Source organism: Pongo pygmaeus, chromosome 4 (assembly GCF_028885625.2).
Source record: "Pongo pygmaeus isolate AG05252 chromosome 4, NHGRI_mPonPyg2-v2.0_pri, whole genome shotgun sequence".
In the NCBI taxonomy this organism is placed as follows: domain Eukaryota; kingdom Metazoa; phylum Chordata; class Mammalia; order Primates; family Hominidae; genus Pongo; species Pongo pygmaeus.
Window position 1 is genome coordinate 184,064,205 of NC_072377.2, and position 21,567 is coordinate 184,085,771.

Consider the following 21,567-nt stretch of genomic DNA (forward strand, 5'->3'; position numbering starts at 1 on the left):
GACTACAGGAACGTGCCACCACGCCCAGCTAATTTTTCTATTTTTAATGGAGACGGGGTTTCACCATATTGGCCAGGCTGGTCTCAAACACCTGACCTCAAGTGATCTGCCCGCCTCAGCCTCCTCAAGTTACACAGGTGTGAGCCACCATGCCCCGCCTACAGATTTCTTCTAAGGAGCGAAATGTCTTTGCTTGGAAAAACACCTTCTAGAAGCAGATGGGATAACAGATAACAGTGGGACTGGAAGAGCAGGGGACTGTGCAGGCAGCGCCACCACCTCAGAGCAGCAGGCAAAGTCCGCTGTAAGACACAGGAGGAGAATGGAGGGGTTGCTCCTGAGAAACTGGACAGAGGGAGGGAGACACCACTGGGAGGGAAGAAAGAGAACCCACAAATGAAGGTGGAAATCCCCCCACACATGGCCCAAAGGGCTTTCCAAGAACAGGGTCCTGTTCTCCCAGAAGCCACCCACGTGGCGGGGAGGTGCTGGCTCCCCAACCTTCTGCAGGAAAGTTGCCCCTCCCTAGGAGGGCTTCCCATGGTGCGTAAATGGGGACTGAGTTTCATTCCTGGCCCAGCAAAGTGGACGGCTGAGGCCCTGAGGCTGAGAACACAAACACCCGGGAATTGCAACACCTCTGGCTTTTGGAGGTGAGAGAAGGGAGCGCTAAGAGTTAAGACACATTTTATCCTGATTTCAGCTCCTTTACTGATAAAAATGGGATCTTAGAAAACGAGAATTCAGAGAATATTGCCTTCACATGAAATCCATCTTAATCCACAGCAAGCGTTGTATTAAGCAGAGAAATACCAGGGGCGTTGCCGTTAAAGCCAGGCACAGATGAGGATGCATGTAGCCACGGCTGTGACTTAACATCACTCTGAAGGTTCCAGACGGTGCAGATTGGAGATGAGGATCCAAAATTATCAGTGTTTACAGAGAGTGCAACTGTATACCTAGAAAACCCAAGGGACTCCACAAAGATATATTAGAATTAATGAGTTCAATCAAGCTACTTGATAAAAGATAGTTCTATAAAAATCAATAGCCTTCCTGTGTACCAACAATAGATGGAAAGTATTCAATTTGCAATGGCAAAAAAAAAAAAAATCCTTGAAATCCTGATTTTTAAAAATGGATGACCTGTATAAAAACATATATATAATACTTTATGGTGCAACATCAAAGCAGAATGAAATAAATTGAAAAATATACTATGTTCCTGATAAATACTGTAAATTATGTCAATTCCTCCTTTAATTAGTTTCTAAGTTTAATTTACTATCAAATTCACGAGGGATTTTTCTACCCGACAAAACAATTCTAAAATTCATTTGAAAGAATAAACATATGTGATCAGCCAAGAAAATTTTGTAAGAGAATACCAGCAAAGAGGGAAGTATCCAGCCAGATGTTCCAAAGCCACACAGTCCAACAGAAATAGAACTCAAGCTTTATATGTAGCCATGTTTAAAAAAAAAAAAAAGACACAGGTGAAATTAATTTCAGTAATATATTTTATTTAACCCAGTATGCCCAAAATATTACCATTTCAACCGTAATCAATACTTTAAAATGATCTATTAAACATTCCACATTCTTTTTGGGGGGTACTAAGTCTCTGAAATCCAATGTATATTTTATACTCAGGGCCCCTCTCAATTCAGACCAGACACATTTTAAGTCTTCAATAGCCTTGTGTGGCTTATAGCTACTGTATTGGACAGCAAAGCTTCAAAGTACTTAATACTTTGAATATTAGAGCCTTAAAGTTCTAATAATAAACACAGCTTAGTATTGGTACAAGAACAGAAAGATGGAAAAGCAGAATGTATCTGTGGTACTGCTTAACCTGAGGTTTCATTTGCAACTGACTGGCAATGGTGCATACTATAATCCATAAAATAGACAGATGTAAATATATACCAATATGCTCACAGCTCTCAAGCCCCTTTTCATCATACGTCCAGAAGCTCTGCCCCAATCAGAATGGCCACTAGCAAGCCTTAGACAAGCCTTTCATGAAACGTAAAGACACCCTACTTTCCATGTGCTCCCAATCCCTGCTTTCAAACAGCTACATGGGAGGGATCAGCAGGGCAAGGTAACGGGAAGGGCTGCAGAGCCTCCTCGCCCTCTCTGGGCACTCAACCTCCCAGCACCTCCACCTGTTCACCAACCCAAAGCTCTCCAGACCTTGTCGTTTAGGGGTTTTCAAAGGAAAAATACCCGGGTGTAAAGACGACAGGCTTTAATACTTTGAAATACTTTTAATACATTGAAATTTCAGATTAGGGCTTTCAAAGGAAAAATACCCAGGTTTAAAGATGAATCCCGGACATTCTGCTCAGAGAGCTGGTGAGGGCTGGTCCCTCCAACACGCATCTTTCCATTTCCCTGAACTGAGGGTGCCATCGGCAGGTCTCACACCCTGGCCCTGGCCCCCACCTCCTGGGCCACGACACTTCCAATGCAGTCCCTCACTGGAGATGTGTGCCGTGTCAGCACCCTGGACACTCAAAATGTCTTTGAAGAGTCACGCTGTGAGGTCAAAAAGTTAGGGTGCACGCAGAAAGGCGCATGTAGCTTTGCATTGTGAGGCAAATACCTATCCCTGGAGGAAGGACCACTACTTCGTAATTCACAACAGGAAGACCCCTGGAGGCGGACGAAGCCGACCCAACTCAGTTCCCGGGAGCCGTGACAAGCGACGGCCAGGCAGGAGAAATGGCCCACCCATTAGGCTGCAGACAGCATCAGCGAAACCTGCAGACAGCATCAGAGAAACCAAGCACTGTGGCAGTGGGGCCCGCGCCTCCAGGGAACCACAGTTAGGGCACAGAGTTGCAGTTTAAATGGGAGTGTCTCCTCTTTCTTGGTAGCGTATAAAGTAATGGTGTGTCCTGTAACTGATGGCACCTTAGAGCTAATGAGATGCAGACACAGCCACCGCTTTCTCACCCCCACGCTTGGGGTAGGCGCTTGCTGCACACCCATCCTTTCAATGCCAGTGAAGTGCGTGCAGACAGAACCCATCTTTTGCTATTGGAGGAACTAAGGTTCACAGCATCGTGGTGCTTGTCTCCCCTGCGCAGTCACGAGGGGCACAGCGGACCATGTGACCCGCAACAGCCTCCAGCCCACACTAGGCCCCTGCTTCCCTGGGTTAACCCGTGAAATGCACAGGGCAGGGTGGGGATGGCGTAGAGCCTGCCTGGCTTCAGCAGCACCCAGGCCTTGGTCCTGGACACTAGGGTTCCCTTTGCCTCTGAGCGGAAGCTGTGCACCCCACTCTGCAGCCCTGGAGTCGTCGTGCAGTGTAATTGAAATTCATGGACAAGCCCGAGGAGCCAGCTCCAGGCTCGGTAATAACTTCTCCATATTAATGGCAGCACCGCAGACCCGGTGGACGGCTGACATTTAATATGAAACATACGCAGCAGAGTGTGCAGCTCCTACCTGGATCCTCCCATTCCGGGGTAACCACCAGTAGGGGATGGGGGTGTCTAAAGTGGCACCAAGATTGAGGGGGCTGGGGTCCTCCTCTCCCCTGAGTACCTCAACCCCACTTAAGGCCCCTCTTCTACAGAGTGCAGGAAACCCCTCCCAAGAAATACATAAACACATGCTGGCCCATGCTTGCTCAAATGCACACCCTCCCACGCAGACACACTCATGTGCACACACTCACATGTACACACTCATTCAGACATGCACGCACATATGCACCCCCACACGCACACTGTATGCACGTACCCCTACATGCAAGACATGCAGAGGCAACACGTATATGCACACACTTCCACACACTCCCGCCATGTACAGGCCCAGGACATGCACACGTCCACATGCAGCCAGCAGCCTGCTGTCCCGGCAGCAACACAGGGACCCCCAGGGCTGCCCAAGCCAGAGAGGCAGGTGGGGTAAAGAAGGACATGTCTGCCTGCCAGCACAGACCCAGGGTCCTAGGAGGGCCACCATGCACACTTGCCTCTTTGGGTCTTCAGATACCAGAGTGGGCAGGCCCAGAACATAGCTCAGGCAGCCACGAAGCAAAGCCGGCCTCGCTGCTAAGTGGATGTCCCTGGCTGATTCCATTACTCACCCAGGTGTGGCCCCTGTGAGCCTCACAGCAGGCCTGGGTGAGGACCTGGCCTTCACCTCCCAGCTGACTCTGCACGAGGGCCTGAATTCGCTCACTCACCCAGGTGTGGCCCCTGTGAGCCTCCCAGCAGGCCTGGGTGAGGACCTGGCCTTCACCTCCCAGCTGACTCTGCACGAGGGCCTGAATTCACTCACTCACCCAGGTGTGGCCCCTGTGAGCCTCCCAGCAGGCCTGGGTGAGGACCTGGTCTTCACCTCCCAGCTGAGTCTGCACGAGGGCCTGAATTCACTCACTCACCCAGGTGTGGCCCCTGTGAGCCTCACAGCAGGCCTGGGTGGGGACCTGGCCTTCACCTCCCAGCTGACTCTGCAGGAGGGACTGCATTCACTCAGGCATGACTCGCTAAGCGCTGGAGACACAGGCGACAGGGAAGCCACGGCGCGCCATCGGGCAGGAGAAGCCTGCCGCACCTGACTGAGCACATGGCTGCACGCATTGACCAGTGCCAGAAACATACCCAGCCACACAATGGAGTGCAGGCCGGGGCTGGGCAACACGATGAGGGTCTCCCAGGGAGAGCTGGCCTCTCTGGGCTCCGGCTGAGACCAGCGCTGACTATGCCGGCCTTCATGAGGGGCTGGGAGCCGGCTCCACTCTGCCCCTCCCTAACAGATTCCAGGAGAGATGCCAGCCCACACAGAGAGAACCTGCATATGTAACTCCTAGAGCCTCGGTTTCCTACCTGTGAAATGGGGCCACGGTGGCCGGCTCACAGGAAAACCGCAGGGACTGGGTTCAAAGCCCCAAGCAGAGGTAGATGGTGTGGATGCTGCTCCCCGGACCCCCTCCTGAGGCTGGCTGCCGCCTCCAGAGGGACTGTGCTGCACTGCTGGATTCCTCGGGCATCTCTGTAGGGCCCTCAGCTCACGTAAGGCAGTAGGGGAGGGAGTCACTGCCCCACCCTCCCAGGGGCACCTGAGGGGAACGCTGGAGTTCTGCCTCCTGCAGCCCTTGCTCCCGGAGTTTCATTCCAGACCAGCAGAGCATGCGACTCAGGCCGGAGCTGGAGGGCCCTGGCCAGGTCACGGAGGCCTTGAATGCCAGGCCAGTGGGTTTGGGTGTTTTAAGAGCAGTAAGAACCACGGAGAGGTCTTAAGTGAAGGCGTGACATGAGTTGCTGCATGGTTTCTAAAGATCCCTCTGGCTGCAGAGTGGAGGAGAGGTGTCGGGGAGAGACCATGCAGCAGTGGGGGGGCACAGGAGCAGAAGGCAGGGGTTGGTGCCAGGCGTGTCGGGAAGCCGGGCCCTGAGAGAGCTCTAGGATTGGAGCTGGCTAGGGGAGGGCGACCCCGGAGGGGTGGGGTCTGGAGGAGAGTGGGGAGAGCCACGTGACTTGAAGAGTATGGGGTCATCCAGGGGAGGGGGTTCCAGAGGCAGCCGAGCAGGCAAGCCTGGAGCCCAGGAGGACTTCTAAGCCCAACATGGGGTCTGGAGTCCAGGAGAAGGGTGGCCACAACCGTGTTCACCACCCTGCACAATTGTCCTCCTCCCTTCTTGTATGATAGGACCCTCTTCATTCCAGAGTTTGGGAGTCTGTCCCTCCCCCTCAGTCCCAAAGGTGGGCAGGAGACCTGGGCTAGGCCCACACCACAGCCATGGGTTTGAAGATGGGCCTCCAGTCCCTCCCCCAACTCTCACAGGTGTCACCCAGAGAGGCAACCATCTCAAAGGTTGCCTCCTTGGAAAACAAGTTAGGCCTGGAGCCGCTGGTGGCCGGATGTGGTGGGCCGGGGGTTGAGGGGTGGAGAGCAATTCTGAAATGAACACTGAGAGGCGGGGCTGAGAAATGGATAGCATGCTCTGAGCCCCTGGATTCAGCCAGGCCTGAAGCCCACACTCCTCAAGACCCCCAGATAATTGGGGCCATGGTGTCACTTGTTTGTTTCATCCAATATGAGCAGGGGTTTCTGTCACTTAAACTGAGCAAGTCTTAAGGTGACAAGTATGGCGGAGGCTGAGACTGGCCTTAGCAGCTGTGTAGGCTGCTTGCAGCTGGGGCCCACAGGAGCCTCTGCTCCTGCCTGGGGAGCCCCGACACCCTAGGGAACCCAGAGGTTCCTGCAGCCCCTCTTTGGTCTTCCTGACAACCTCTCATTGCGATCCACGCAGTGCCAAGGCAGGGTGGGGTGAAGGAAGACCCTACCAGCGGCAGCTGCAAATCCCAGGCACCCCTCACCCCACTGCATAGTCCCAGGGCCCGCCCACACCTGCCTGATCTGCTCTAGCCCCTGAGCCTGCTGGAGCCCAGTGTGTGGCCTCGAAGGCAGCAGCCTTGCTGGGAAAAATGAAACTCATCTCAATCCCTTAGGCCAGCTTCCGACTTCTCTCTGTGGCCCTCATGACTCTGAATGTCCCGCAAGACAGAGTGGGTGCCTGGCCCAGACAGCAGCCCCGCAGGGAAGCCCCAGCCTGAAAGGCAGCAGCCCTGGCTTGCTTCTTGCCATGCGACCTTGGGTCTCTCTGAGCCTCAGCCATGCAGTGGGGCAGCTCTATCTCACAGGGTTGTGGTGTTCGCATCAAGCACCCAGGGGAGGGCATACACTTCCTCCTTTGGGCCCCAGGATTGGACCAGGCCTTGGAGGGCAGACGGTCTCCACCGCCCAGCCCATGGAGGCTTCATCCACTGCTACCCAGCATGGCAGGAGAGGATCCCCGTGCTGCCCTGAGTGGGGAGGCAGAGGCGGGCAGGGTTGCTTCCATCCCACGGACGTCCCAGCTGCAGTCCCCTACCAGTGAGAACTTAGGCCACGCATAGGAGCTGCAGCCCAGCACAGGTCACCAGCCAGTCAAGGCCACTCAGCTTCCAGGCCTGCTCCCAGCTCCACTCACACTGACGACGGTCAAACCCACAGTGAGAACGTCTCCAGGAGTCAAATAAGAAAGGTGGGAAGTGTTTTAAAGAAATGCATTTTTAAAATTCTTTTTGTAGGCATACAGGAAAAGGCAACAAAACGTAGTGAGCATGGCCTTGGAATCAGACAGATTTGTGTTCAAATACTGGCTTCGAAGCTTGAAGCAAGCTATCTCGACTTTCGGAGCCTCGGTTTATTCATCTGTAGAAGGGGGATGATGTCGGGATATGTTCCATAGGGTGCTGTGAGGTTTAAACAAGGCAAGGTGGCATAGGGGGCTCAGCTGAGAGCCTGGCACACAACATTAATAGGAACACAGTCAGTTGTCACTTACCATCATTACCTTTTACGCCAAAAGGCTTCTCGTTGGGTTTTTAATGGGCACGTAAAAACCATGTGAAATTAGCACACCTACCACACTGCCCAGGAAAACTCTTCCGTAGCAATGTGATGCACAGGAACACTCTGTGCAGCATGTTTTGCTCATGCCTTGTGCAAAGGTACATTTTGCTGTGGATATTATGAATAACCCCTCGCTGTGGATATTAACCCTCTCTGTGAATATTATGAATAACTTCTGTCTAGTCACTCAACCTCCCAGAGCCTAAGTGCTCCACCTGTAACCGGGGATGAGATGCCTCCCCGACCAGGGCTCTGTGAGGACAAGAGGCGCCCTGTATAAAGCCCCACGTCCTTAGCAAAGAAGCCTATCGTGGTAGCAGCAGAGGGGGATTTAACAGTAGAACAGACACATACGCAGCAACAAAGTCAGAAAAGGAAAGAAGAGGCCGGGCACGGTGGCTCAGGCCTGTAATCCCAGCACTTTAGGAGGCCAAGGTGGGCAGATCGCCTGAGGTCGGGAGTTCGAGACCAGCCTGATCAAAAGGAAAGAAAGAAAGAAAAAGGAAGGAAGGAAAGAAAGGAAAGGGAAAGGGAAAGGAGGGAAGGAAGGAAAAAGAAAAGAGAAGCGAAAAGAAAGAGGCCGGGAGCGGTGGCTCATGCCTGTAATCCCAGCACTTTAGGAGGCCGAGGTGGGCAGATCACAAGGTCAGGAGATCGAGACCATCCTGGCTAACATGGTGAAACCCCGTCTCTACTAAAAATACAAAAAAAAAAAAAAAAAAAAAAAAAATTAGCTGGGCGTGGTGGTGGGCGCCTGTAGTCCCAGCTACTCGGGAGGCTGAGGCAGGAGAATGGCGTGAACCCGGAAGGCAGGGCGCTTGCAGTGAGCCGAGATTGCGCCACTGCACTCCAGCCTGGGCAATAGAGCGAGACTCCGTCTCAAAAAAAAAAAAAGAAAAAGAAAAAGAACCAATGGTGCTGTCCCACTGTCCAAGGCCATTATTCAGTGACAGCATTCAATGCCACTCAGGCAGGTCGCAGCTCCTCTTCCAACCCCAATATTCTTCCCAGCTCTGTCTGGTACATGGGACACCTCAGCAGGCCTGTCCTGCCCAGGCCAATCCACACCTGGCACCTCTGCACACGCTCCTCCCTCTGCCCGGGTTGCCAACCTGCGTCTTTTCCAGCTGGCCACTCATTCTTCCAGCCCCCATTCAAACAGCCCCCCAGGAGCACACTCTCCAAGTCCTGGCCAGAGTGTCCATCAGCCACCCTGACAACAGGAGCCCTGGGTGGATACCAGACCTGCCTAATCGCTGACCAGTACAGGGGATAAACACATGAGAAGGTGCTGGCTGAAAAATGAATCACCAAATGAACTGCTGAATGAATGAAACAGTGACAAGTCCTCCCCTAAATGCTCTCCATCAGGAATGCATAGTACACAGGTGTTGGCCCACCAATAGACTGCAACCCCAAGTCAACTCCCACCACCTTACCTCACCCTAAGTCCGCAGCAAGCATCTCCTTTCATTTAGGAAATTCACCTCCAGCGTAAAATGGGACACACCTCTGAGGCCCAGGATGTCCTCAGAGACAGTGGGCAATGTCAAGGGCTCGCCATTTTAACCCAACTCCTCCAGGGATATTTACAGTTGTTTGCAATATGGCCAAGTTCTAACTAAATCCAGCCAAAGGCAGTGATTTTCCAAAGCAACAAGTGATATTTTCTGTGTCTCCATAAAAAGAATGACAGTGGTTGCGGAGCCCTGGTGTAATTGCCGGCTCTGCAGACTGTAGGATGAGCCTGAGGTGCCCGAGTACGGGCGTGCTCAGGGGCCATGAGGGCTGGGATAGTGGCCACTCACTCGGGGCAGGAGTGCCCTGAGTAGCAATTAGAGCAGAGCCCATGGTGGGCGGCTTCAGATGTCTGGCCAGCACAGCCAGCCTGACCACCACACACCCAATCCAAAATAGAAAACTGCAGTGGCCTCTGCTGTGTGCCAGGCCCCGAGCAGCCAGACAGAGCACCGCCAGTGTCAGCCTCCTCCCTCAGCATCGATCCAGGCTTCCTCTGAGGCCCCCTTGTGCTGAGCCATGGTCCCTCCTGCCCTCTCCAGGAAGCAGAGCTTCCCAGAGCTCCAGTCACAGGACTAGAGAGGCCCAGGCAGTCTCAAAAGGGACCCCCTAGCCTCTCTCTTGTCCTTCAGGGGCTGCCCCCAAAAGATTGAGCAGCTCATGGGCACTAGAGCCTTCATTTCCAAATGCACCCCTCAGCTCAAAATAGAGAAAACCAACTTTTCAAAGAACCAGCTGGAGTTCAACAGGAAGCCACAGCAGAAAAACCAGTGATTCCCGGTCAGCCAAGGGACAGAGGGCTAACTGGGCATTTCAGCACCACTGCCTGCTCCCTGGGCTGGTATTACCTGCACGCAAGGAAACAGGAAGACTGACTGCCAGCCCATAAGTCCACCACACACATATCACGCATGCCAGTATGCACAAGGACGGACACAAACTCAACAGATGCTCAACACACTAATGTGCAGAAACCCAGACACATACGTGCACAAGAGACACTGGCACACGCACATGTTCACACAGGTGCACAGGCACCCAGATGCAGGTACACACCAACATTCCAGAACACATGTGCACACACTCACAAAGGTACACACATATACACGGACCCACCCCTGGATGCAAGCCAGAGACCTGTTCAGGCAGGCAAAAGAGAGAGGCGCACGCTCCTGCCTGCTGAGCCTTTTGGAGACCCCGGCGCTCCCCTTGCATAAATGGCCCCCTGCTCAGACCAATCAAAACAACCTGCTTTCCAGCCAAGCCCTTCAGTTGGAGCACGAGGCTCCCTAAAGCACGGGAAGGGCACGGAAAGTCCTCGGCGCAGGCCTTGCCCTCCCAAGGGACTCCAAGGTAACCCTTTTCCAAAGCCCAGGCGAGAGCAGCGGAGAGAAAGGAGCTAGAGAAGTGCGTACTCACCAGCCCATCGCAGTTGCTGAGCGCCACAGAGGAGGCTTCGGCTAGGCCGGCCACGTCTCCGACGTAGACACAGCTCCCGAGCAGGGGCTCCACGCGGGTGGTGCCCGTCTCGCCCTGCCACTCCATAGTGGCCCCGGGCGCCACGAGGCGGGCGTTGGGCCGCAGCCGCAGGTGCAGGTCTCGGCCAAAGACCGTGACATTATAGAAGAGGTGGCTGCCAGGGTCCTCCTCGTTGCCTCCGGGGAAGCTCGGGGTCCGGACCGGGGCGGCCCTGCGGGCTCGTACCCCTGCTCTGGCCGTAGCTGCCGACACCACGTGGGACACCAAGCGGCCCTGGGCGTCAGTGCGCACGGGCACCGCCAGGATGCGCTCCGCTCCGTGCCCCAGGGGCCCGCCTGCAACGGGAAGGGGCGTTAGATCGGCGGAGACCACGGAGCCCCAGAGCCTCAGAGACCCGCCGGCAAGCCACGCCCCCCAGACGCCGCCCCACTGCGAAGGGAAGGGGCAGCGACCCCAGAAGCCAGCCTGCACCTTCCCGGCTTTCCTGCAACCGGGAAGGGGCGTTAACAGGGCCACCACTCCGGGGCTCCGCCACTCCCCAGCCGTTCCCTCCTCCGGGGACCTTGCCTGCCAAGAGCTCTGCCCCCTGCCCCGTTCAGGGGTGGGGATCGGTGGGAACCTCCCTGTGCCCGAAGGGACGACCCCGTCAGAGAGTCCCCCGACCCTTGCACCTACCGTCCTTGGCAGGACATGGAGCTGCTCGGAGGCCATTCCGGGTTGGCCCCCTTACCCGTGTGCCACGACCCCTCGGCGGGCCCCTGCCGCCCGAGTGCCCTCACCGCTAGCCTCCGGAGCGGCGGAGTCTCGGCTTCCCGGAGCACGAGCGGCCTGACCTGCCTGTCCAGCTCCCGCTCAGCCCGCTGTCGGCCCCGTGTCCCCGAGCGCCCGAGGACTGGGAGGGGTGGAACAGGGTCCCTCCGATCTCCGGGGATTCCCTCCGGGGCGCCCCAACCAATCCTTAGGGCCCAAGGCTACGCGCTCGGCAGCCGGCTCCTCCGGAGCGTCCCCGGACGCGACCCCGGGCGCCGCCTCGCCCTGGCTCCCCCCCGGACCCGCTGGGGCTGACTCTGCGCTCTCGGCCGCGGGGCTTTTCCCGGCCCTCCGTCCCCACCCTCCGCGACTCGGGAGCCGCCAGTGCTCCGAGGCTCCCCCGGCCCAAGGCGCTCGGGTGCGGTGCGGGGCGCCCCCTGCGCGACCAACCCGGCCCCGAAGTTGGCCAACTTGGCCCCGGGCGGGGCGCGCGGAGTTTGCCCAAGTCAGGCTGGACGACGCCTGGGGAGGGGGCGGCGGGGCACGCGGGACAGGGCAGGCCGGCGGGGGTCCCGGGGAGTAGGGGCCGGGCCGCACCTACCTGGGGGGTCGGCGGCAGCGGCGAGCCTGGCGTTCGCGGGCGGCGGCGGCGGCAGGAGCGGCGGCAGCAGCAGCAGCAGCAGCAGCAGCAGCGCGGGGCAGAGCAGGCGGCGAGCGGCTCCCGCCGGCGGATCCATGGCAGCCGGACTGCAGCCGGGGCCCCGCACTCGCAGCCGGCGCGAAAGTTCCCCGCGAGCCGCCCAGCCCACATCTGGGGGCAGCTGGAGCCGCCCGCAGCTGCAGCACCGCAGGGCGCGGGGCGGAGGAGGCGAGGCGCGGAGGGGAGGGCGGGGGAGCGCGGAGGGAAGGCGGGGAGAGGGAAGGAGCGAGCGAGCGAGGGAGGCGGGAGGGAGGGAGGCGAGCGAGGGGGAGGGCGGGGACGGCGGGCGCCTCAGCCTGCGGTGACCCGGCGCATCTTGGCGCGGCCACCGCCGCCGCCGCCGCCCGCTTCCCTCTTCGCGCCGCCGTCACCGCGGTGCCGGGCTCGCAGCGAAGCAGAGACACCCCGAGGCGGCGGCAGAGAAGCGCCGCGGGCCGGGCCGGGGGAGCCCCGCCGCCAACCGCCCCAGGCGCACAACCTCCGAGGAGCGGCGCCGGCCGAACGTCCCCACCTAGAGAGCCCTTGGGGTGCCGGGTCCCACCCATCAGCCCTGGGAATCAAGGGGTGCAGCCCCCTGTCTCTGTGCTCTGGGGCAGGACAGGGTGAGGGAATGAAAGGGGAGGGGGGACTGATTACTGGGTCCAAGGTCTGAGCCAGGCCTAATGCCCAAATAGAGGCCGCAAAGGCCAGAAGATGCTGTTAGGAGGGTACACCCAGGGCGCGACCCCAAAGATCAACTTTTGCCCTTACTGAGAGAGGCAAGGCTCCTTCAGTCCCCAGTTCCTCTTCCTCTGAAGTCCCTGTCCCTTGTCCCCCATCTGCCTTCCCATCCCTCCGCTGCAGCCTCAGCACAGCCTCTTCCTGCCAGACCTGGGCTCTCTGCCCATGAGCAAAGTCAGGCTCCTGCCCTCACCTGTCCACATCCCCACGTATGCATTCTGTCCTCCCGCCATTGCACTCCCGGCCCCCAACCTGAAATGGCCTCTCCAAGCTCTGCCTACCTTTTCCACCCAAACGTCCAAGGACACCTGGGTCCATTCTGGGGCCAGTTTGCTGTTAGAGCCCATTGCCAACCGGAACCCCTCCCCAATCCCTCCTCTCCAGCAAGGCCCTGATCCTCCTATGCTGTCTAAGCTCAGCGGCCTCTCTCCAGGGCCTGCCTGAGAGCCCCCTCTCAGGCTGTTGGACATCTCTGCCCTGGGACCCCCAATTTCTGCCTCACTTCCCCAGAGGGTGAACACCCACCCCTTCGATTTTCTCATTTGCCCTGCCCCAGCCCTGTGTGGCCAGGGCTTTGGTCTTTGCCTTGGCCAGGGGCAGAGGACCCAGAGATGACTCAGGCCTCTCCCTGCTGGCCAGGAGGTTCCAGTCGTTGGGGGAAGCACGACTTACACAGCAGGCTCTAACTGTGATCTTACGTCCTTGATTCTTTCGATTCTGGGGGCTTGGGTGTGAGGGCATCACAGCTGGACAGCCGTCTTCACCTGCAAGCTGTACTTTTTCTGTGTCACCTAAGGGTGCCCGAGGCAGGATCCAGCTCCCAGGCATGGGGAGATGTCACATGAAAATTTAGATTGGTAGCTTTTCTTGAGATATTGGAAGAAGTGGCCAAGCCAGACCCACACTCCTGCTTAGCAACCATTAAATGGGCACTTACCTTGCAGTTTGTGGCAGGTCCCTCCTCTCCTCACTCTCTGTAGGCATCTGCTCTCATGACCTCTGATGACCCAGCTGGTTCCAGAGAAACTTGGAACTGGAATCCTAGTATACCACAGAGATGACTCCAGAGCTCGGCATCCAGGAGGACTTCCTGTAAGAGGTGGCATGAGTTGAATCGTGAAGGTTAGGGGAGCCAGGCAGCCCAGAGTTGGGTCCAGCCAGTTGCTGTCCTGGAACGCATGACGCATTCCTCTGGTGGTTGTCAGTGCTTCCATCCTCTTCAAAACACAAGTGAAACCCAACAGCAGCCACTCCTACTTCAAGGGGCATGTTCTACACTTTCCTGCCGTGTTTATGGTTGGGTATTTCTTTACACAGCACCTAAAACTTTATTCAATTTTTTAAAGGATACTTTAAATCACTACTATAAATGGAAAAGCCAGCATCTCACCATCTTTCCATAAATCAAAGATAATTGCTAAAAATAAATACAATAAGAAATGTTATCAAATTCCAGATACTTCGACCTGCTAAAGATACTGAAGGCTGAAGCTGATTAGCAAGTGTTACAAAAGCCTTAAGATGGACTAGCACAGAGATCGTTGTTTTGATGTGATCGGAAGGGTGAAAGGAGACCTGAAAAGGAATAACCCTGACTTTATGAGCTGATGGCATCTTCTAACAGGTTCAAGGAGCTAAATTATTTTGTATACTTTGGGATACTTGCTTTAGGATATTTTTTGGAAAAAGAATTTGTCTGCTGGACACTGAGTAACCCCTGGCAGCTGTTTCTTCCCACATCACCCATGCCCCTGCCACCAGGGATGAGTTGGGGACGGAGCAGCACCCTTGCCTGGCCCATCCTTTAGTGCCCCCACTGTCACTCACCAGGGTGGTGGATGAACGAGGCTCACATGCATCTAACATCACAGTTAAACCCTCAGGGAGGTGGAGGGGACTTGCAGACACATCCCAGCCTCGTGATCGCTTGTCCTCCACTCAGAAACAAACAGAAAAACAAAAAACAACCAAAGAACAACAACAAAAATCTTGCTTCTTCTTCAAACCTCCATGATTCAAATCTCGCCTCTCCCCCTGTACTGGTGTTTGCCTCTTTCTCTGGTCCCCCTTTTCCTCTTCCAGGTAAAATACGGGACATAGAAGTCCCCAGTGGCTCTCTGCTCCTCTACATGTTCAGTCTAGGTCCCAAAGACAAAAACTAAGGGCCACTGGGCCAACGCCGCTGGATGTGTTGTTGAGCGCATGCCACGTACGTTAGTTTCTACTGGAGCCTGAATGTCTTCAGGTCTGGCTGTGCTCTCCAGCTTACCGCAGTCCTCACCACCCCCTGTTGCCCTACACCTGCCTATTGCTCATGATTGTCAGCACCGTGATCCCTGAAAACCTGGAGTTGTCACCCTCACCGAGAAGCCCAGTGTTTGTGGGGAGGAGTGAGGACAAGTCAGGGTCAGCTCGGGCCTTACACACCCAACCCCCTTAAAACCTTCCCAAAGATGTGCAGTGCAGAAAGAGGTGAGGACCTTTCCGGGTCATCTTGGGTACCACGAGTCACCCCACATCCCTGGCAGAAGAAACATTAAGAAGGAGGAATGTTTTCCATTGCCCACCACAGCTCTCAGTGGGTGGGTGCCCTGCATTGCCCTGAGAGGAGGGTCGGGCTCCCTGGTCTGGCTCAGCCTTCCAGGTCACATTTGTCAGCACAGACTTCATTAAAGACAGGAACCCATTTGAGAGCCACTGCTGTCCCCTGATGTCCGCACAGAAACCAGCCCCTGAGAAGGTCTCCTGCCCTTTGACAAAGTCACCTTTCTTGGCACGACCTGCCAAGCAGATGGAGGCAGTGAGGTTTCAGTGCCTCCCTAATGACAAACAAGCTCTTAGGGGTTGTGGGAAAGGAGCTGGACTCTTTTAGTGTCACTGGTGCCTATGTGCAGAGCGGGCCAAGCATGAGGGGCTAGTTACCTTGTCGAGGGGCCTTGAAGCCAGCAGCTCTGTCCAACTTTGCTGTTGGCAAACAGCAGGTGCAGTGGTCCCATCGGATGCTGTGGCAGAGTTCTGGCCGGGAGTGGCCCTGGTGAGCCATATGTCAAGGGAACGCTGATTGAACAGAATGTGGAGGCCGGGTGGCCTCTAGGAGGTGTGGTTCTTGCTGTTTCTTGAGCATGCCCCTTCCCCACGCCATGTACACACTTTAATAGGGAGCTGTGTCCAGCAAAAGAGAAAACGTGAGTGATGTTTCAGTAGCAATTGTTTTTACTGCCATTGCACCATGGAGGTGTCCCATCGCCACTGAGATCCATTCTGCCTGGAAGCGAAAGACAAAGTGCTTGAGGTTTGGAGGCTTCGGGATCAGGGCTCAGTCAACATTTCTACATGGAGATGCAAGATGGAGACTCAGACTCAATCTAAGCATTAATGGCCCAGGGAAGGATGTAGCTTAATGCCTATTTGTGATTGTCCACTTACACATATGCTCAGCCTAGCAGAGAGAACAGAGAAAAATTTTAAAGGGGCTATCTGGGTGTGTCAGGCAGTGATGCCACTTGAGCTGGGGTCTAAATCTCTGGGTTCACCTGTGTCTGGCCCCTGTCAGGGGTCAGGGGGCCATTTTGTCCAGCCCCCTCATCTGGGAAAGGTCTTTGGGTCCCTCAAGATGCTCCTGGCTGCAAGTAAGACAGCCAGCTTAAACCATGAGGAAATGCATCAGCTCGCGCACCTGGAAGTCTACAGGTGTGGTGGCCACGGAGTTTAACCGCAGCACCAAGGGCCCTGCTGCCTGCCTAGCATCTTTGCCCCACACCAGGTAGGAGGATGGCCAAAGCACAGGTGCACTGCCCTCTCCCAGAAGGACCGCTGTCTCCCCTGTGGTCTGTGGGCCAAGGCTGGGTCATTTGCCGAACCAGTTCCTGACAGGCGGTGGGTGAAGGGATGACTGGGACAAACCTCGATTAACCGTCGCATCCACCCCAGTGCCCCCAGCATTTCCTTCTGTCTTTATTTCCAAATCAGAGCATTAGTACCAGGCATCCTCCTGCCTGGCGAAAGAAGTTTTTCCCATGTGATGTTATATTTGTGTCCCACTCCTATACTACACCATCTGTAGAGCGTGCAGAATTCCTTTCTTTTTATGTAAATCCTGTAGGTAACTAGTGAAGGGCCCAGTTCTATTACATTATGGGGATCTGTGTTCAAAGCCTTTTCTAAGCCTATCTGGACGCTTCCTTACTTCCTAGATTTTGAGGAACGCCATCGGTGACCCCAGCCCAGGCCTTGCTACATCCCCAGGATCCCTGGCCTCTGGGGCTTCATTCCCTTTAGGTCACCCTCTGTGTCAATGTCCTTCCATCCAGTCCAGCCTGACCCTTCCCAGTTCACGGGATCAAGGGTGTGGGCCTTAAAGACACCGAAGCATCTGGCTGGGACTTCAGGGCTACGGTGCCCATGATGAAACCCTAAGACGAAGACCCTGGTGGGAGGAAAACTCTGAGTGCAGGGCTGGGGGGCTCCGACCATCTCTGCGGCCTTGGGGGACCCCACTTCCCACTTCTCCTCCAGGAGGGAGAAGGGTCCCTCGTCTCACTGGTAGGAGCAACCTTCTTAGCTGCTCCTGCCAACAGTTCCGGGGTCCTTCTTCCTCTGCAGAAACACCGAAACTGGACACAAATCCCAGGACACTGAAAGTGGGGCTCCTGGAGGAACTGGTACCTTTGCTCCCTGCAAAATGGTGTCCCCTTCCTCTGAGGGTTCCAAGAAAAAAAAAGAAATAAACAAAGAAAATATATGTTTGTATCCTTTTGGTAATTTTTTTAAAGTTCGTTGGGTTTTTAAAAATGAACGAAATCATCCCTGTGCCCAGTGTTTCTGCAGCTCTCTACAGGTCTGGCTCTGGGCCACCCCTCAGGAGGAGAAGCCTTTTCTCTTCATACTGACCCAAGGCCAATCCTTAGGGCTGGTCCCTGAGCCCTCCATTTCCTGGGCAATCTCATCCTTCCCCACAGGCTCGTGAGAGCCGGTGTGCTGATGACTGCCCACCTGCTGGGTTCACTCTACCGTAAATGCAGCTCCCTCAGCCACCTGCATCAAGATGTCTCAGAGCCTCACCAACTCACCCCCCAGAACTGCCCCATCTCCAGCCTGGCCCCAGCCTCGGCCCAGTCCCCTTGGCCTCAGCATCCGGTGTCTCCATTCCCCCTGCAGGCACCCAGCCAGGGACCCAGGGGCATCTCGGTCCCCTCCATTTCTTTACCCCCACATGGAGGCACTCTCCAGTCTGCACCCCCTCCCTACCACCCCTCTACCCCAGCCTCAATACCCCTCCCCGACATGATGGAGCACCCACAGGACCAGCCCCATTGGGCACTAGATGCCCGAAATTGAGCCCGTGGGCTCAAGTGACTTCCTCTCCTGCTAGTCAGAAGGGGGCGGCTCCAGGACGGCACCCCACACACAATGACCTGCACACAGCACGCATCTTCTCATGCTTGCCTCATTGGAGGGGGCTTGCACACCTCCCTCCCAGTCTTGAGCAAAGCTTGAGCATGACTTATATTTGTTTTCAACAGAGGGTAGATGTGAGCAGCCCCTAAAACAGGTTGGTGGCTGAAAGTGCCAATGTTCTTTGGAATAATGAGGCCCATCTCCTAACTGGAGGGCTCCTGCCCCACCCTGTGGGCGTAGCTGTCCTGGGTAGCAGAGGGCCTGGTTTCCTGGGGTTGCTGAGAGGGGAATTCCACCAGCGCTCATTGGCTTAGATTATTTCAACTCCCCTTTCCAGCCGTGTGCCCTTGGGAAAGTTAACCTCTCGTGCCTCAGTTTCTTAAAGTCTGTATTGGGCATGATAATACCTCATCACAGGGCAGTTTTCAGAATCAAATGATGTGTTTTTTTGAGACCGGATCTCACTCTGCTGCCCAGACTGAGTGCAGCGGCATGATCACAGCTCACTGCAGCCTCAACATTCTAGGCTCAAGTGATCCTTCCACCTCAGCCAATCAAGTAGCTGGGGCCGCAGGCGTGTAGCACTGTGCCTGGCTAATATTTTATATTAGCCTTGCTATGCTGCCCAGGCTGGTCTTGAACTCTTGGGCTCAAGTGATCCACCTACTGTGGCCTCGTAAAGTGCTGGGATTACAGGTGTGAGCTACCACACCTGGTTGAGAATCAAATGATTGACCACGTATGTGGGGCTCACAACTGATCCTCACAGAGTCAGCACTGGTACCTTTGCTAGTACTGCTCTCCATGACTTCCTGTACATGGCTGTACCCATAGTGCAGTATTGGGCCAGAAACACAACACTGTGGACACTGGAAATTTGCAGAGTATTTTGACCATGGCCTTTTTCATGCTGCCACTGACTTTAGAACCAAACCCTGATGGTACTGTAGGACATTAATGGTAGGATGCCAGGGTTGACTTTGGACGGGTAACCTTGCCAAAGTCTTGCAGAAAATATGGCAATTGACAAAACACAGCCTGGCACATAGTAGGTGTGCAGTAAATATTTGAAGGACCAATCAAACAAATAAGATGATTTCCAAAGATAGATGACATGAAGGAGATAAAAGAGGCAGGTGATATCGAACACGTGTGACAAAGGTGGTGGAGGGTGGAAGGGGGAGGTTTAGGCTAAAAGCTAATCAGAGAGAATTTCCCGGGAAGAGTGGCTTACATAGTGAACACCTCAAGCAGAGAGACGGCATGTGCAGAGGCCCTGAGGCAAGAAAGAGCTTTCTGTGCTCCAGGAAAAGCAAGAGCAGCGCAGCAAAAGGGTGGTGAGAACAGGAGAGAGCAGGAGGAGACGGAGTGAGAGGGGAAACTGTCGAGGAGGAAGGGCCTTGTGGGTCTCAGCCAGGGGTTTGCATTTTGTTCTAAGCGGAGAGTTTAAAGTAGAGGAAGGGGCCGGGCACGGTGGCTCACGCCTGTAATCCCAGCACTTTGGGAGGCCGAGGCAGGCAGATCACGAGGTCAGGAGATCGAGACCATCCTGGCTAACACAGTGAAACTCCGTCTCTACTAAAAATACAAAAAAAAAAAAAAAATAGCTGGGCGTGGTGGCAGGCACCTGTAGTCCCAGCAACTCAGGAGGCTGAGGTGGGAGAATGGTGTGAAGCCAGGAGGCAGAGCTTGCAGTGGGCCAAGATTGCGCCACTGCATTCCAGCCTGGGTGACAGAGCGAGACTCCGTCTCAACAACAACAACAAAAAAAAATGAAAGTAGAGGAAGGAAGCAAGATCATGCTCACTGCAAAATGCCCTGGGAACTAAGATCCCTCACTGGGACACTGGTTGAGGGGGTCCCCAGGCCTCTTCTCAGGAGAAGGATCATGCACGTTTCTACCCCACGACCACCCTCATCTGCCCAGATCAAAGGTGACTGGGTCAGCTGGACCCTGCAGTTTCCTCTCCCACCGGAGCAGAAAGATGCCGTCATTGGGCACCGCTGCAGGTGAATCAGCCAAGGTCGTCATAAACTGCCTCCCCTGAGCCTCATGACTGCCGGCAAGGTGGAACTGCAGCGTCCCACTTGCGGGTGAAGAGGCTGACACTCAGGGATGGCAGACCCTGAGGGTTCAAAGGCAGATCGAACCCCTAGACTCCAGCGTTCACCCCATATGGGGGTGTCCAGAGGCTTCTGAGACCCCAGGCCTTCTGGGGTCCAGCATCTTCCCGTGAAGCCCCACTCGGCCTGGAGGGTCACGGAGTCATTCACTGTCACTCACAGACTCAAGCATCCTATCCTAAGCGTTGCGTAAGGGGCTGCCCACTGGTGGCCTACAGGGTTTTATTTTTTAACTCAAATTATTTGCTAAGATTTAAAAAAGCAAAAGACTGCCCATGAAAACACGCAGCTCTGGCTTCCATGAAAAAAAAAAAAAAGCCCAACTGGCTCCGCTGGGCCCGCTGTGCCATGGGGCATCCACAAGCTGGAGCAGAGGGCCTCCAGACCCTCACGTTCTGCACACAGCCACCTTGCCCCTGGGCCTGTGGCCTCCAGCCCTTGTTGGATGGAGAAGCTGGGTCAGGGGTCCCTGCATGTCTGGGGCAGCCCAGGGGAACCTCTGTAGCCCAAGGCTTTGCATACCCCGCACCGGGCTTCTCTGTTATCTCACACGGAGACCTCTACGATGGCTTCAGCTGCTGGAACTTTCCAAAATGCTCCTTTTCCTGTCCCCATGTGGCACCAGTGGCCCCCTGCTACCTATTAAGAGGTCCTGCTCTTCGGCTGCAGATAGGGACAGTGACCTGAGGAAGAGACCATCCCCAAGGCCTTCCAAACCTAACTCTGAAGGCACAGGCTGCTGGGAGGGAGGATGGGGAGGCAGGGGTGCAGGGTGGAGGGCAGTGCCACGGGAATACTGTCATCTCAAGGTTGGGGGACTCCCCAGCAAATTGATGTGAAAGGGAACAGAAGCCGATTCAGGGTGCTGGATGGGTGACTTCTCCAGGAGCCCAGAGGCGAGAGTGTTCACTTGCACACGCCTGTATGCACACACTCACACCGCGGCACACACATGTGGTGATGCACGTGCACTAGCAGGCGTGCAGACACACGCCAGCTTGCAGCCCGCAAACGCCCACAGACCCAGACACGCAGACGCACGCTCCAGAGCCCACGCAGTGCCCCGGCCTCCCTAATTGCATTTCTGAAAATGAGATAGAGGAAATCGAATGACTTTGAGGCAGCTGCCGTTACCCCACGGCGATTTCCCATCTCCGTTCAGAGAGGCCACAGCAGCAAGGCTGTCTGGAGTTCCATCTGAGCCCTGAGACTCCTTAGCAACCCTCAGCATGGGCCACACTGCAAGCTGCCTCTGGCCTTGGCCAGCCGCCTGCTATGGACGGGAGCTGCCAGCTCATCTAGGGCTTGCAGTGGTGATAAGGGCCACTGACCTGCCTCCTGGGGCAGCTGAGACTACAGTGTCTCTCTGTTCTCAAGGCACCCCAAAGCCCAGGACCACAACATTTCCCATCATTATAGAGCCCAGGGCCCCTGCCCCATGCTTGGTGCATCCTAGG

General features: G+C 55.5%; 1 protein-coding gene across 1 annotated transcript in view; it reads right to left on the reverse strand.

Annotated features, from left to right (window-relative positions):
* ADAMTS2 (ADAM metallopeptidase with thrombospondin type 1 motif 2) overlaps positions 1–12,090 on the reverse strand; it is a 236,687-nt gene extending 224,597 nt beyond the window's left edge. Inside the window, exons 1-2 of the mRNA XM_054487637.2 lie at positions 11,771–12,090; positions 10,360–10,754 (exon numbers count right to left, since the gene is read on the reverse strand). Of these exons, the coding sequence (XP_054343612.1) occupies positions 10,360–10,754; positions 11,771–11,906 (531 nt within the window). The 5' untranslated portion in view covers positions 11,907–12,090. The remainder of the gene's footprint in view (positions 1–10,359; positions 10,755–11,770) is intronic.
* Between the last annotated feature and the right edge of the window lie 9,477 nt (positions 12,091–21,567).